Genomic DNA, 17,672 nt, shown 5'->3' with positions numbered 1-17,672 from the left:
CCAGCAGCAATTAGCAAACACCTGGTGGAACTGTGCATCCGCTGAACTACTTCTCAGAGCAGCACTTTGAAAATGTAGGTAAAGGTTTAATAGAGGAGTTATGATGTCATGACCTCCCAAAGGTGAAGTTTCAAAAACAGCAGGAGTTTTTAAAAAGACAGAGGCCAAATTTTACGCCACTAAATTACAAAGTCAAATTTCTTTTAAGTCATATTTGATTTACATAGCACTTTAATAAGAACTGAAGTTAACATAGTTACTTGATTGTGCTGTAAAATAGCACTACATACCTGGAAAATGGATAATACTGCCCCTGTAATTATTATTGTTTAACAATTATTGTTTGGCACAACTGGGAACTTTAACCTCACCTTAATCTAAAAAGGGGGGAGGAAAAATGGGGATGGAGTAAAACAGGAAACAAAGGAAACCCAAAGTTTCAGAGCACCAGGATAATCTGTCAGTTTTCAGTACCAGATCATTGGCATAAGGATTGTGAAAGACACTTTAATTTTGGTCCTGCATATGGTGGTGTTCATCTTTGTTTTGGTTTCTGCAAATTCAATTATAGGTTCAGTGAATCTCTCTTAGAACAGATACTATCTTAATTGGATGGCAGGTCACCTTTGGACCAGTGGTACGACTTTCTCTTAGGCACCTGAACTTTGGGAGGTTCCTCACTTTAAATTAAGAATCACACTTTAAATCTGGATAAGTTGATTTTCGTCTCATTTCCGATATGTAAAGAACAAGGATGTCCTGCAGAGGTTCACTTAATAATAGACCACTTAGCATAGTATACAGTGCCAACAAAAATATCAACTATCACATACATGCATATTCCAAATCAGCATCTGAGACACAATGCTTATGAACAACAGTTTGAAGGCCATCACTTTGAGGCAAATTCTGAAGGGGGCTGGGCAGCAAATATGTTTTGCAGGTGAAACTCCGACATTAAGATGTTTACTCCATACTATTATCTACTGTGTTACTGTCTTTGCTCTAAATAAAGTTGTATTCATATAACTTGTAGGTGTGAAAGGTCCAAAGAAAGTTTTTCCTGACATGCCATTTGGAAACATGGACAGTGACAAGATTGAGGCAAGGAAAGGACTTCTTGAAACCTTCTTAAAGGTCAGGGGTTAGTTTTTCTTTCTTTTTTTTTTTTTTACCAAAAGACACTTTACCCCATTGTATCACACTAAATACTGTCTGTTTTGATCTCTGCAGCAACTGTGTTCCATCTCTGAAATAGCCAACAGTGAAGAGATGCAGGAGTTCCTTGCTCTCAACACAGATGCTAGGATTGCCTTTGTGAAGAAACCGTTCATTGTGTCTCGCATAGACAAGGTTGAAAGTTCAACATTTTACCAGGATTCTGTTGTCCACATGTTGTTAATTCACTATCCTGGGATAAGTTTTCAAGCATGTTTGAGAAAACTTAAAACTTGAAAACTTGTGTCATATATTATGTTTTCAAATGACCTGCATGTGACCTACTGGCTACCCAAGGCTGAATGAATGAATGAATTAATCCCACTTTTGATAAGCACACAGTATTTTGCTATGATGATTCAAATCTTCTTTCGCACAACTAGATCTAACCAGGGCACATCATTAGATAAATAAATTAGGTTTTTGAGAAGCTATTAATAGAGCAGCCACTCCAGTGCAATTACCAGTATGTGCTTTTCCTTCTGTACCGCTGTTTGACGGGCACAGAGGATAACAATGTTCTGCAAATATCAAAAACATTCTGACTTATTTTACCAACATATTGTTGTGTAAAAATAATTTCTTCAATTGAAGATAATAATATTAAGTTTGACATGGCTTTAGGACCAGTGAAGGTGATTCCTAAAGGGGACAATGCATGTGGCAGATATTTTCCAGATTTTTGTGTTCTTAAACCTGGAATACAAATTAGGGAAATATGAATACTTGCAGACATCTACATAACACATGGGCCAATACTGCATAGGTATTATGAGTTATTCCAGAATATCTATAGAGTATTACTTCAAGATACAGTTAAAATTGCAGTATGTAACTTTTCTTTAAATTTTTTTTCTTTTTTTTTTTTTTTACATATCTGTTACAGCTATATTACTGTGTCCTAAAAGTATAACATGAGACAAATAATCTGTAGGAAAGAAATGTAGCTATGTAGCTCCTGTGCCTCCTTCCTTTCAATCTACCCAGGAAGGAGGCAGCGTGGTTGTTTCCGTCAGAAATGACCATTCTGAGCCAGGAGGAGCGTCTTGGCGCTGCCAATCACTTTCTTGTATGCACTCCACACACCCACTTTTGTGTTATTCTCTGCTAAGCCACAGCAGAGCCTGTTATAAATGCTAAGGCTAGTCAATGATGGTGAGAGTATTTTTTTCACATATTATCTGTCTCATATTATTCTGTCACAGCATTTTCAGTTGTAAGAAATATGTAAAAAGCATTTTTACATATTTCTTTGATCTGCATCTTTGATCTGAGTTAACACTTTTTTGCACAAGTAGCCCTTCCTGTCTGTTTTTATCCACTGCTTAACTACTACTGCTGTTTTATTTCCGCCTCCTTTTAGCTGCTTCCTTCATTTATTTCCACACTGGATCGTCCACCTCCATCTGAGCATATCCCTACTGTCCTCCTCTGTCACACCTACCTTCTGCATTTCTTTCTTCACAAAACACATGAATCTGTTCTGTGGTTTTCAACTTCCTTTATCCATACATCTGCTACCCCACCTCTAGATCCATCTTTTTTGGATAGCACCAATGTCTCTAAATCATAAATTACAACAAACTTTCACTATAGGCACTCTTCCTCCTGCTTAATATTGTCACTATATGTTTAAGCACACACTGCATGATATGTTATTATGGTCAGACTTATGGACTAAACCAAATAACAATAGAATGAAAATATCCTTTATTGTCCCACCTTAAGAAAATTAAAGATGGAGCAATTTAAACATACAAAATAAGAGATTGTCCATTTTTACAAGAGAAATAATAATATTGTTATTAAAAATAGTATATTCAGATTTATAGAAATGTGCAACTTAGTAGGGCTACTTAAAAATTGTACAAAATTTGTACATCCGTGCCTAGAAAACAGCAACAGGTTATTGACAAGAAGTAAAAACTGCAAATGTCAGCAGGAAATGAGGAAAATTGCAAATAACAGTTTGGATATAAACATTTATGGAGTTTTGTTGGGAGCAGTGACGGTTCTAGGGTGTAACGGCTGCTGGAAGGAAGGATTTATGATGACGCTCCTTAATGCGCTAGGATGCAGCACTTTGTCACTGATTAAAGTAAGAGAAAACAGCTGAGGTCTAGAGAAACATCAGACTTTAAAATGTCTGGACAACTATTATTGAGATCAACTTTAAAAGATTACTAAAAAATATTGGCTGCTTGGAAGGAATTGACATATTTAGAGGTCAGTGTTTTTGATTAAATATGTTAAAGATTTGTATGCACATACACCCATTGTTTGCTTCTTTCACTGATTGATTATTATTTTCTTTTAGAACTTGAATGGTAACATTCTCCTGTTTTGTGGAAACTTTGGTGGCATTATATTGTAACAAAACATAAAGAATATGAAGTGGGTGTTAGACTTAAATAAGTTGCGTGTAAACACCCGGAAACCACAAGTACATATTATATTTCTTGGCTAAGTTAGATAAAATGATAGTAAATAAGATATTCTACCTTCTTATATAAGGTAAAATATCTTATTTTACCTTATAAGATATTATAAGGTAAATGGTTAGCTTATAACCCTTTATAAGCTAACCCTTATAAAGGTTTAGCTTTCACACACAAATTCCATGTGTGTGAAATTTGCACTCAGATTTCACAAACTGTGTGCAAAGTTTTTACTGTAATTATACCTCAGATAGATCACATAGGAACAACTGACCAGTCAGAGGACATATGGTTTTCTTACCTTTATCTCAGCAGGTCCTGAAGGTTGGAGAAGAACCTTAAGATTCACTTGGACTATTTAAAGTAAAGGTTTTGTTACCAGAACCTTGATGTGATTCACCCAAATTTTCACAATTCCACTTGCTTTACATAGAACAAATACAAATATTTTTGACATGTTTGAATTTTATTTAAGTACATATATGCACCGTTTAACTATCTCACTGTTAGTATTTCCGTTATTTTCACCAAATGGCTTCTGAAAATCTTTTGTCGAATGGTAAATGTCCTGTAGATTTCCTGTGTCAGTGATGCCAAGTTTAGCCCATGATCTGTCAGGAGAATGCTTGGGGTTTGTCATCATGTGTTTTATGTTTGCACATGTAGATTGTGGTGAATGCTATTGTAGGGACCCTGAAGACAGCATTCCCTCACTCTGAACCTCAGAGCCCCACAGAGGACACCGAGTCCGAGGTGGATGGAGGGAAGATGGGTACAGACAAGAAGAACCGGTAGGAGACTTCTTTAGTTCTCCATACATTCTATCCAAGCTTTATTCAAGTAATTCATATTGAACATGCTATTTATTTATTTCCAATAAAACACATTTCAGGTTGTTTTTGTAACGTGGCAAAAATGTTAAAAAGATTAGATATGTTTGCAAGTCACTGTATACCACATTACACAATCAGCTGTTGAAAGCAACAAACATCAACTTCAGTAATGTCCATTTTGCATAGTGTCTTTTTGCTAAACTTTCAAATTTATAAGATCTAACTTTTACTTATTTTATGGAGGGTGGGTCCCACCATCACTTACATTTAAAGATATTTGCAATAATTTTTAACTTAATAAAGCTTTGTATTTGTATTTATAGTTTAACTAGTTTACTGTGAGTATTTCTAAACTCAAATAAGATTTTTCCTGAAGTTTGTGCTCATCTAGTTAACATCATCTTTACTGTTTCCTAATCGTAGCTCACGTCTCAAACTCTCCACCAAAGGCGTCCCCTTCATGAACGGCTCAGAAATTAGGCCTCCTGTGTCGTTTGTTTGGGACCAAACCAGCACAGTACGTGAACTTTGTAATCACAGTTCTGTAATTCACTTCTGTTTGAAAACTTAGTGATGCTCTTTTTGAAACACATTTGGGCAAACTGAATGTTACATTTATATAATTTCCCCCTCAATGTAGCAAAGGTGGGATTTGTTTTCTCATGTCATGGTTCTGCTGTCTCCTTCAGGTGTTTAATGGCATGACTCTGGTGGATTTACAAGCCTTCATTACTGAGGAGGAAAAGTCATCGCTGAAGGAGGCAGAGATGGAGGGAGGTCCAGTGTCAGGGCAGTGGGCAGGCTGCCGGGGTCACGGTGTGAGAGCAAAGCACGGTAAGAAAGTCTCGCTACTCTAGGTTTTTCTTCATCTTTTAAAACGACGCTGACATTATAAAGACTAAAGCAAAGATGAAGCAGCAGTGTTGTAAACAAAGAAAAAAAGCTTTGTATACACTTACTGTGTCCATTGGGTTTGAAGAGATTGGTAGCAGTTAGGTGTTCCCAACAATCTGAGAAGGGTTGTAAGAGCTTTATTGCACCACCTTTGTAAGTGGAAAACATTTGGGACACAGACTGTAGAATCTTCAATTTGCTGATTTTAACAGCTTAAGGCCATGGTCCCCCAAACAGGTTTAGCTTCTGGACAGGGATCCCCTTTTACAAACCTGCAGACAATGCGACAAAATATTTAAAGACACATTGAGTTTTTAATTTTTTTTCCTCACTTTTATTTACTGTTCAATCATTATTACATTCATGTAGCAGAAAGGCTGCCTCATACCTTGTAATTTTAGTTGGGTGGTGGAAAATTTTATCAAGTAATATATTATGACTATTAATCTTATGTTGATATCATAATATGTTACCACAATCCACCACAATCCCCTCTTTTGATAATAAAATTAGTAATATTTCTATATTAATCCCATCAAATTGTATTTCATCTCCACAGTGTCCTCCACCGCAGGGCTCCTGGATGGTTCCTTTGATCTATTTTCCTGTCAGAAACTTTCCCATTTTGCACTTGCTACACTTGCTTAAGCAACAAAACGACTTTATAAATGTGAAAAAAAATAATGATTTAAAATTTTATTTGATTCCTTTTTCTATGATTTTTAAAAACATTTTTTTTATCATCTTCCCTGACTCGCCCACCTAAGAGTCTGACCGTTATTACACTGAAACATCTGACAGAAATAAAACTAGCATTTGTTGGTAAAGTTTGGAATCCTGCAGCAGCAGAAGAAATGGGGAGGGACTAGTGGTGAGGAGGCCAAAAGAGAAGTGGAAGTGGAAATTTTCCCTTTTCAGTTGCGTTTGACAGCCTTAGTTTCTTCATAATTCATTAAATGCATAGTTGCAATCTAAAGACTGTTTTATCAATGCAAGTGAAAACAAAACAATGCATAGGATTTTTAAAAGTTGAGTACTGGTCCTGGTTCCTTCAGTTAGAAACATATAGGGTGATTATTTTTGTTGTAAACCCTGGGCTAATTTTGCCAACTGTTTCAGACCTTTATAATTTTATCTTCACAGTACATCCACCCATCTGTTTGCCCATCCTGGGTCTTCTTCTGAGCTGGTGATATTGAACTTTTTTGTGTGTGTTATTCTGGAATTGCATTTGGGGTCCAGGTTTGTGGAGGAATTTTACTGTCATAAGTCCTGTTTCAGTCTGAAAGAAGGACTTCATGCCTTTGTTCTCACAACTTGTAATCCTCGTACTCAAAACTTCTGCTCTCTTTCAAATATTCACTGTGTTCTCTCAAACCTTTCTCCTAACCCTATAATGAGACAGTTATCTCATTTAGTTATCTCCCTAATTTATAGGTAGGGAAATAACTAACTGTAATGAGATAGTTATCTCGTTATGAGATAAATTGAGTCGGCTCCCTGGCCTTCTAGACATCATCAGTCATCAGCAAAAGATTAATTGATAAATAATTTTTTTGATATTTAATTTTTTTTAATTGTTTTTCAGTTTTTGTAATCCTAACAATTAACCTGTAATATCAGAAAGACAGCCAAAGAGCCATTTCTAGCTGTGAAAAGGCAGATTATTTTTACAATCATTGTACTGCTCGATTCTTATAAATGATTTGGTTGGGGGTGCGCTTTCTGTTTTGAGTGAGTGAACTCGGCTGTACCAATACATACAACTTGTAACTTTTTGTGTATGAAAGCACTATAATTGCCATGGAGCTCTGGTTTTGTATGGTCGATATGAGTATGCAAAATAAAATGAGTGTGTATTCATTTATCCATGCTTTCTGCTGACTACTAAGACAGAGAATGCTACTTCAAGTCAAAGAGGCTAACCACCTGTTACTAATGCTCTCTCTTCTCTAACCTTGCACTGACCATTACTATATCTCATTATTTCAGAAAGCACTTTTAATATGAAATGGTAAAGTCATAATTATGAGGGATCTACTATTTAGAGTTTCATTGGAGTGTATTGAGCTGAAAGGTTCAAATGTCTTCCTGAATGAGCATCTCACCAAGAACATTGTGGATATTGCCAGAAAAGTTAGACAATTGAGGAAGCAAAAGAACATTCAGAGCACTTGCACAGCAAAATGCAAAGTATTTATAAAATTATTAGGAACACCCAAAGAATCCAAAGTGTTAATGATCAGATCCTTAGAGGAACTGGACAAATATGTTTAAATGTCGTGACGTGACAAAGGAGGTAAAACAATCACACAGGAACATAATCATGAATATAGCTGATAGAACTGAACTAAGTCGGAACAATAATTTCATACTAAGAACTTATAAACACAGTCAATTAGAATTGTCACCCTTTGAGTATAAACCAAGTTCTGAAATAAAAATAGAAATAAATGGAGTAAATATTGTAAGGGTTTAGGAAGGCAAGTTTCTTGGAGTTATTATTGATGATGATGTAAATTGTAAACCCCATATTCGATATATCCAAAAGAAAATATTAAAGATATATTGAACAAAGCCAAGCAGTTGGTTGGAAAGAAAGCATTGCACATTCTTTACTGTTCTTTAGTTTTACCCTGCCTCAATTACTGTGCAGAGATAAGGGCAATAAGTATGAAAATTCATGACAATCATGAGTTAAACTGCAAAACGGAGCAATAAGAATTATCGGTAACACTTTATTTGAAGGTGTGTGCATAAGACTGACATGACACTGGCATATTTATGACTGTTGTCATTAAGCGTCATTCGGTAAATAATGACACTTTTAATGCAAAGTTGACATTATTCAAAACGTCTTTGTTATGACAACTTGACATTAACCAAGAATCATCTGTCACAAATGTCATAATAGTTATCAAAATTTAAAATGTGTATTATTACATTACTGTCATTTGTTGTTGGCGTTAACTGTGACAGTTACGAGGTCATTATAATTGTATATGTTCCCTTAAATATCGGACTAGTTACGGATGTCATTAAGCATTATTACACTGTCAAAAGCTTTAACAACATAGTCATTCATATGTCCCTTTACCTGAAATAAAGTAGAACATGTAGGACCAATAATAAAGATTTTATAAAGTTTTATTACACTGTCAAATGATTTATTAATAGACCCATTAATAGTTCTTCTTATATCAAGTGGAACAAGTAATTCCACTTATGAAGATGTCATAAATGTTATTACAGTGTCAAATACTTTAATAACAGTCATTAATGTTAACCCTAACCTCAAGTAAAGAGGATGAAGGAGGATCCTTGTCCCTTCTGAAATCCACCACCATCTTCTAGGTCTTCTTCACACCTATGCACCAGGTGTTCCACCTCTTCTCTGTATTTGGACTCATCACTGTTCATGATGCGTCCCACTACTGCTGTGTTTTCAGCAAACTTCACTATATGACAGCGGGGGTGTCTTGCCGAGCAGTCATACATCAGCAGAGTGATGAGGAGGGGGCTCAGCACGCAGCCCTGCTGCGAGCCAGTGCTGAGGGTGATGGAGGAGGAGACGGTGTTGTGGATCCTGACAGTCTGAGGTCTGTTGGTCAGGAGGTCCAGAATTAAATCCCCCAGTGTGGGACTCAGTCCAAGAAAGGAGATTTAAGGCTGTAGTGCGGTAGTCATTTAGGCTTCAGTTATTCCCCTGGGAATAACTGAAGAGCATTAATGGAAGACCTTCCATCACTGTGGAGCACTTGAGGACAGGGACGATAGTGGCGGTCTTTAAGCACATGGGCACAGATGCCAATAACAGTGAGGTGTTGAAGATGTCTGCCAACATCTCAGACAGCTGATGTGCACAGTCCCTCAGTACTCGCCCTGGGATGTTGTCGGGGCTTGCAGCCTTACGAGGGTTGACTTCCTGGAAGGACTTCCTCATATCTTCTGATGTGAGGAGGTTCTTCTGCAATCACATACAGAGGTGAGTCACCAAGCAGTGGTATAAATCTGGTGCTGAGGGGGTTGTTAAGTTCTATGGCCTCTTTGATGATCCTATCGACTGAATGCAGCATCCCTAGCTTTCAGCAGAGCTCTCACCTCAGCATTCAGCCAGGGTTTCTGGTTTGGATAATGGGTTACTGTCTTGGTGATGGTGACATCATCAGCACAGTTGGAGATGAATCCCAGAACAGAGGAGGTGTATTCCTCTCCACCTCTCCCTTATAAGTGCACTGTGTGCAGTGAAAACAGTCCTGTAGCACAGAGGCTGCATCCCTCGGCCACACAATGACTGTCTTCTTCGTTGGCCTTATCCATCTCATTAGTGAACAATAAGCTGGTGCCAGCAGGATGTAGATGTGGTCGGAGAGGGGACAAGGAAGAGCGTATGCACAGTGAATGTTTGTGTACACACAATCCAGAGTGTTGTGTCCCCATGTAGGAAAGGTGACATGCTGGTAAAAACTGGACAGTGTGCATCAGTTTCATGTGATTAAAGTGCTCCTCAACCACGTCTCCAGATGCTTTATCTGAATCAGTGCCTAAATCAGCCATATATGAATTAAAATATTTCTGGGAGCTGGAGAAGCTGCTGCACTTTTGTCTGCTGCCATTTTTGTGATGAATTCGTAAGCATGCAGGGAAGTTTGCAAGTGGAGATTTGATTGTAACAAAGAGAATTTTTGAATGTGAGGAGAAAGGTTAGAGAAAACAGTGAATATTTGAAAGAGAAGTTTTGAGTACAAGCATTAAAAATTTTGAGAACAAAGACATAAAATCCTCCTTTCAGACTGAAAATGTGTGCCTTCGATTTATGGCAGTAAAATTATGCCATACAAGTTGCTCAAAGGTTTTGGTTGATTTGACTCAATGCAATATGAAAGAGAAGCACAGCAACTGAAAACTGAACAGAAATAATTTTGGCCCCCAAAGGAACCGAGTCTGCTGGATGATCTTCTGTGAAAACATCCTGACTATTCTATTGAAAGTGCTGCACAATTGTTGGTATCCAGTTGACAGGGCAGGGCTGATGGTGACTCTTAAGGCAGGGTGTGTAAGAATGAATGAATGAATGACTGATTGTAGTGTGAAGTGCTTTGGAGTCCTCAGACTTGATCAGTCCTTTTTACAAATGCAGGCTATTTGCATAGCTGTGTTTACATTATAGCCATTTACCATTAATCTCTTGACTCAAATGCCCAACATGCATCAAAAAGAGACATCTTTTTGTGTTGACTGCTCTCTTCTGGCCTCTTGCTAAGTTTAGGACTGATTTATTTTTCAGTCTTTGCATTATTTGGCTCCTGAAAACATTCCTAATTCTCTCGCCCTTATTCCAGTTCCAGATCTCTTAAATCTTCCCTAATCTCGACTGGTTATTATGAGACTGTGCCTCTGACACTACTGACACTTTAAATCAAACTCAAGGCAAATATATATTTTCACATTCCAATTTTAGATGTCCTTTAGCAATGTCAATTTAAACACACACACACACACACACACGCACACACACACACACACACACACATATATATATATGAATATTTCAACATAAGAACCAACTAACCAGCACCAACAGGAGTTTGTGAAAAATGTAGTTTTCTTGACAAAAAACTTTTCTTTCTGATCCATATCTATAAAATGTGAGATTTGTGAATATGCTGCTGAAGTTCCACCAACCAATTTAAAACTGTTATCAATATAATTTTGTAACTTTGAGGAAAAAAATCCTTAAAAATGTTTTTGCCATATTTTCTGGCATTTAGCACAGTGGTCCCCAACCCCCGGTCCGTGGACCGGTACCGGTCCGTGAACCAATTGGTACCGGGCCGCGCAAGAAATAATTAAATATTTCCATTTTATGTATTATTTGAGTCTGGAGGATCTTTTATTTTGAAAATTCTTTAACTCTCAGTTACTTGCGCGCCAACACTGAGCCCACAAGCAGCAAAATGAGTAAGAAACAGATCAGGTTTCTTTGCGAATTGGAAAAGGCCCAGAGAAGAGACAGGAGGATGGATTTATCCCAGACCGGTAGGTGAGTCAAACATCACAAGCCGCTCTGCGTAACATGCTTCGCAGAGACCCAGCAGGCTGTGGATATAAGCAACACTTCCGGGGGTTATTGTCTCCATCACTCCCAGATGGGACCGTCTGGTTGCAGAGAAACAAGCTCAGGGCTCCGTTAGTCATTATCATGAGTGAAAATTTTCACGAAAGTAAAATGCTCGTTTTTGTGGGGCTTCTGTATCTTATTTTGAAGGGATATGTAAACGTTACCATAGCGACCAGAGTCAGAGCGTTTGGGCAGTGGTCAAGAGGAGATGAGTAGAGCTTGTGAGTCTTAAGTCTGGTTTAGACGGCAAGATTTAAGAACTGTTGGCCGATTCTCCAAACCTCTGTGACCACAGAGCTGATAAAAGTCCAACAGGTTCGATCGGTTCGTGTTCAGCCTCAAGGCAGGAGCAACACGAACCGATTCCAGTCACAAACATCGCGATTCCAGAAGAAAATCCACAAAACCCCCAACATAGCAGGAATTTAGAATAACCAAACACGGATGACGATGTAGAAGCAATAGTGATAGTTTGTGGAGACATTTTAAGAGATAAAAGAAACAAAAAGAAAAGGCGGTGGATAAAAGACAGCGGGAGGAGCCGCTCCATCTGCTGCACTATGATTTGGAGGCGACTGTGTTTTTTCATAGTTAACATTTTTAACTGAATAAACATAAACATATATAATAATGACCTTTACATATAATAATAAACATTTCCACATATCATCTCCGATATGTCAGCTGTTTGGGATTCCCCTCTGTTCCTACGTCACCGCGCTTTCTGATTGGCTACCTGTCACATTCAGCAGGTTGTATTCTCGTTCCCAGTCAGGGAAAACCCCACAGGCTGCGATAAAAGGGCCAAGACAATCCAGATTAGGTATATTCAGGATTTAGTGGGAACACCAACATGCAGAAGGTTTATATGACGGTTCACCCCTCCCCCCTCTCCCACCGGGCCGCAGCAAAAATTTCTAAGTCTTGACCCGTGGTAATAAAAAGGTTGGGGACCACTGGTTTAGCAAACAGAAATAATTTTAATTCTAACTAGGCTAAATCAAGAAGTGTTTGGTCTGATATAACTTCGGTGTGTGTAAATATCTTATTTCAACTGTATATCAAGTGGAGGATCATGGCAACAACCAACATGTAAAAAAGCACGCTTTTTAGCCATTTAATTTTCTTGTAAGGAGTTATTCTGATCACTTTGCATGATATAGCATCACCTGTGGGGACTGTCGAAATGATACAAATGACTGTTATTAGAAAAACTGAAGCTTCACAGTTTTCAAAACTCTAAATTTGTTTGATTATCAAAACCTTCATTCATCCCCATTGATTAACACATCCTGCAATGTTAAAGGTTAACCACATGAGGGCAGTGTAAATAAATCTACTGGTTGGTTGTATGCTCATCAATCTGCTCATCTGTCATAATCAGACATTCTAGATATCACTATAGCGGAATATCATGCTTGTTTTTCTCCATTAAATCTTCAGCCAGTCTCATGTTTTACCATGTTGAGTCAGCATACTGAAACTGGTTTTTGTGTGTGTTTTTTTTTTTCTTCTGCTGATTCAAAGGGCAGAACTTCGACTCGGCGGGAAATTTAATGTTTTTGATTGTTTATTCAATGTTGCATGACTCTCTGTTTTTGTGTTTAATGATGTAAAACACTTTGAAATGCCTTGCTGCTGAAATGTGCTATACAAATAAAAATTTGATTTGATTTTGATTCAGACTCAGCAGGTGAAATGTCCCAGGCCAAGGTGGCTCTGAACATCCTGTGTCTTCTGATGAAGGAGCAGTGGAGCTGGCTATGTTCAAAAAACATCCAGAGGACTGTCAGGCTGCTGTTTGGAACCCTCATTAACAGGTGATTACTATTTAACACTAGAATAGAATAGCATAGATCAGGGGTGTCCAAAGTGGGTCCTGGAGGTCTGGCATCCTGCATGTTTTAGTTCTCTCCCTGGTTTAACCCACCTGAATCAAATGATGGTTCATTAGACACCTAAGAAAAACACTGACATGCTGAAAAGGTCGTTACCACCACCAGGGAGAGAACTAAACATGCAGGATGCCAGGCCTGCTGGACTCACTTTGGGCACCCTGGCATAGAACATTTGGACATAAAAGTAGTATAAAAAACCCAATTGTACAGGAGAGGTGAAGAAGTTTTATCAGACCACCTCCCCTATCATATTATAGAATTAATATCAAGTAAGAATAAAAAAGTGAAATACAACACCTAATCTACAAGAAGCAATCAAAATCACGTTATTTCAAATGAACATCATTTTCACTGCTGTGATGCCATAGCAAGATGCTGCAAGAGTGAGACTAAATAATTTCCCATCTGCCTATCTTCTGCAAAGGATGCAGACATTCTTGGCAGCAGAAGTCTTGGAAATAAAACTCAGTGCCTGTTGGAACTATGTTATTATAACTTATCAAAGCTAAATTTCAGTTTTACACTCAGTCTTACAGTAGTTTTACACTGGTCTCAATAGTGTGTAAATTTATAACTTTAGCTTGGATGGTTTTGTTTTGTATATAAAAATTCTATACCACAGATGTATAAAAAGAAGATAATCTGTATTAAAAAATAGGAGTATTACTATGTTTAGTAAAGTATTTACATGTTAAAGTCTGATCCCAGCAGATATAGCATCACCATGATGTACATCATTGGGTGAGGAAGAGCTCGCTATGATAAGAATGTTCATTCTTATCTTAGGAAAATAATTATATTTCTATGTAGCCAGTGCAGACGTCAATCAGTCCAGCTTTAACCTGACTGAACCTTTACAGTGAGGAAATGATAACATAAAGCTGAACATTGGTGAATCAAAAAACATCTTTTGTGGGTAAAATCTTAAAGAAATTAATTTTGTGAAACACCAAAGTTGCCATGTCTATTACTACTTAGGGTTATTGCTCATGTAATTGGCGCATGTGTATTGGGAAGAAGTGTACGTAATTCAGTGGAGTGCTGTTATGGTGTGGTGTATGTTACTGTTGTCGTCATGTCAGTCTCATTTTTCCATCTGTAAGTATCATGTATTGATGATTAATGACAATATTCTGCCTAAATAGTCAAACCAGAGCAACAGAAGTGTACAGTTTGAAAACAGGTTACATAACGCTGTGGTATGCAATTTTTACAAACAGTGATTTTTTTTTTTACATATTTGTTAAAACTATCACTGTGATGACAGTAGAATATGAAACAATTTGTGAAAAAAAAAATCAAGTTCCACTGTGTTCTCCCTGATGCATTTCTGCCATCTGCAGAAATACATCAGATGGCTCTGATTGGGTCAGAAACAATCAGAGCCAGGAGGAGGGGCTTGGTGCTGTTAATATGCTTGCGCTTTGTGTAGGTGCTAGAGTAACCTCAATAATTTATTTACTCAGTTCAAACCAGTTCCACGTTGTGTGAAAAAGGGGCCAGGAGACAGCATGAGATGAAACGCTGTTTATCTGTACGGAACAGAATATAGACTGATCAGGACTTAGGTTCATCATAGCGGGTACAGCACCTTATGAGGAATAGCATTTCATGTTGGCGTCACGCTAACAGAACGTTTTACCAGAGTGTTAAACTCAGTGAATGAACCTACCTTGCGCCCATCTCTCATGAACTGGTAACTGCGTTCACTATATTTATCACTGCCAACCACCACGAGGGGGTGCTGTTTGACCCATTACACCTGAACCAAATCTTGGAAGTAATGACAAGTTGAATTCTATACAATATTAACTATTACACTCCCTCCTGCTGAATTCCACTTGCCCCATTACAAAAAGCAAAACAAAACAACAACAGAAAAAGCAAGAAAGAGGAAAAAAAGTATAGTAACAAACACATAATATGGAGTAAGACCACTATTCAAATGCACAGGAAGCCAGTACACAACCACTGTTTCCAAAGTCGATTGTGAGGTACAATCGCATCAAATTCACAGTCCCTTAGACTATCCCATAAGGATCAGTATGAGAAATGGTTGGCCAGACTCCACCTACATACATAGGGAAAAAAATATGCCCATTTACATATTTTGTTAATATGTAACTGCAAACTCACTTCCCAAATAGAAAAACAAACATGACATATCAAAACTGTTACAAAACCTCAAGGTCAAAATTTAAACAAATAAAACTGTAATTTTATAATTACAAACTCATCAAACTAATGCTGTCCTTTGGTGCATCATTCCAATATGTTTAGTCACTGGTCTCAAAAACCGCCCAGCTCTAGATCTATGGTCAGTCGCACCGTCAACTATTGTCACTGTAGCAGCACTAGTAGCAGGCGTGTCAGTAGGAGTGTCAATAGCAGGAGCCAAAAATGACTACTGAGCAACCAGAGTCTGCTGAACTGTTGTCCATCAAAGCAGCTCCATCAGAGGGTTGTAACTGATCAAGGACCGGCTGGGCTAGAGGCAACACTCTGCCCTCTGATGGGACATTAGTTGGTTCTGTGGCTTCCATCGGCATGGTGCCCTCCACCTGCTCAGCATCCTCCACATCTGTCTCACTGCCTGCTCCTATAGGTAGGTCAGATACACACACTCTCATTCTAAACTCCACTGAGTCAGAAATAAAATCACTGATGCTGACCTCCCAACACTTAGGTCAAGTGAACTTGATGTTGGAGACACTACAACCTCTTCTTGGTCATCAAGGTCATCCTCAGGTAGAGGGAGAAAGTTTATCGGCATTATCAGATTGCGGTGGACCACTTTTACTTGGCCTGTAGTGGGATTCTGGATCCTGAAGGTGTGGCTCTCATCATCCTTTCCAACCACCACATACACCATGCTGTCCCAGCGGTCAGCAATTTTCCTTTTTCCATGTTCTCCTTTGTTGCCCAGCAGCACTCTGTTGTTCACTTCCACCAGTACACCACGTACTTTCCGGTTGTATAACTTGGTGTGATGCTGGAGCTGTTTAGTTGCTGTTGACTGGGCTACGGCCATAGCTTCTCTCATGTCCTTTTGCAGGGTCTCAACATAGCAATCATAATCCACTACCTCCAGATCACTGAGCACTGAACCGAAGATGACATCCACCAGAAGATGTGGCACCCTCTCAAACATGAGCACGAATGGTGCACATCTTGTCGTTTCATGCACTGTACAATTGTAGGCAAATGTCAGAGATTTCAGGTCCTTGGGCCAACGATGTTTAGCTCTTGGTGGCAGTGCTCGAATCATGTTGCCTAGAGTCTGGTTCATTCTTTCACATGAGCCATTCCCCTTAGGGGAACTTTTGCATGCTTTCCACATTTAGCAACTCTGCAATAAGCGAACTCTCAAAACTGGCCCCCTGATCGGAATATAGTTGCTTGGAAAACCCATAAATGTAGAAGTAGTTGTTCCATAGCTGGTGTGCCATCTTTGTGAAGTGGTCAGTAGCTACTAGCACATCCAGTGAACTGTTTGAAGAATCCTAAGCAGTCCAGAAATTGATACTGACAAGTTCAAGAGGTTTAGGGGTCCTTATATTTTTCAAAGGAGCCCTGGCTTCCGGCTCTGGTGACTTGCTGACAACACATCATTTGCTGTCTTGTACATACTCCGTAACATCATGCACTAGGCCAATCCAATAAAACCTCTGTCTCGTCAGGTATAGAGTTGGGCTATATGTAGGCTGACCTATATATAGGCTGACCAGCCTCATTGTGAACACCTTGTAACACCTTCTGGCGCAGTGAGCGGGGGACAACAAAAAGGTAGTACTTTTTGTTGTGACAGGGTTTTTAGCTATCCGGTACAGAACTCCATCTCTCAATGCAAGCCTGTCAAAAGCTTGATAACTTCTGAATATTCTTTAACATGTTTACTCCTGGAAGATCTCTACTTTCTCTCTGTACAAAGAAGATCACCCTACTTAAAGCCTGGTCATTCCTCTGCCTCTCCTGCAACACTTCAAGTGAGAGCACCTCATAGTTGACCTGTGGTGTTGTTAGGATAGTCTGCGAGAACTGTGGCAGGAGAAGCGCACGCAGGTACACCACAGGACCACTTTCACTGCATCCCTGGAGTACAGCAGCAACCTCCAGTGATGATATTGCTCCTGTCTTAACAACTGCCACACCCTGAGATATCTGTAGATACCTCAGATAGTTAAGGCAGGTTGGCTGACCAGCAAAACACCTACTGGATCCCGTTGGCACCAACCACTGCAGCTTCTGCCAACAGCTCATCATACGGCAC

The 17,672-nt window shown here is 38.7% G+C and overlaps 1 protein-coding gene across 4 annotated transcripts in view; it reads left to right on the top strand.

The window, feature by feature from the left end:
• LOC106908904 (sorting nexin-19) overlaps positions 1–17,672 on the top strand; it is a 54,289-nt gene that overhangs the window by 8,049 nt on the left and 28,568 nt on the right. For 2 of the 4 annotated variants that reach the window (XM_014975164.2, XM_088011483.1), the window contains exons 6-11: positions 1,037–1,137; positions 1,234–1,353; positions 4,323–4,447; positions 4,913–5,006; positions 5,179–5,323; positions 13,189–13,324. In XM_014975164.2, coding sequence (XP_014830650.2) covers positions 1,037–1,137; positions 1,234–1,353; positions 4,323–4,447; positions 4,913–5,006; positions 5,179–5,323; positions 13,189–13,324 — 721 coding nt within the window. Of the gene's footprint in view, positions 1–1,036; positions 1,138–1,233; positions 1,354–4,322; positions 4,448–4,912; positions 5,007–5,178; positions 5,324–5,942; positions 6,068–6,526; positions 10,142–13,188; positions 13,325–17,672 lie in introns of those variants that run through there. The other 2 variants (XM_088011485.1, XM_088011484.1) reach the window with 2 other exon arrangements.

The sequence above is a fragment of the Poecilia mexicana genome, unplaced genomic scaffold, assembly GCF_051168715.1.
Source record: "Poecilia mexicana isolate PSO_F unplaced genomic scaffold, ASM5116871v1 scaffold_13, whole genome shotgun sequence".
Lineage (NCBI taxonomy): Eukaryota > Metazoa > Chordata > Actinopteri > Cyprinodontiformes > Poeciliidae > Poecilia > Poecilia mexicana.
The sequence above is the reverse complement of the archived record's forward strand: the minus strand, read 5'-3'. Positions and strand labels throughout refer to the sequence as shown.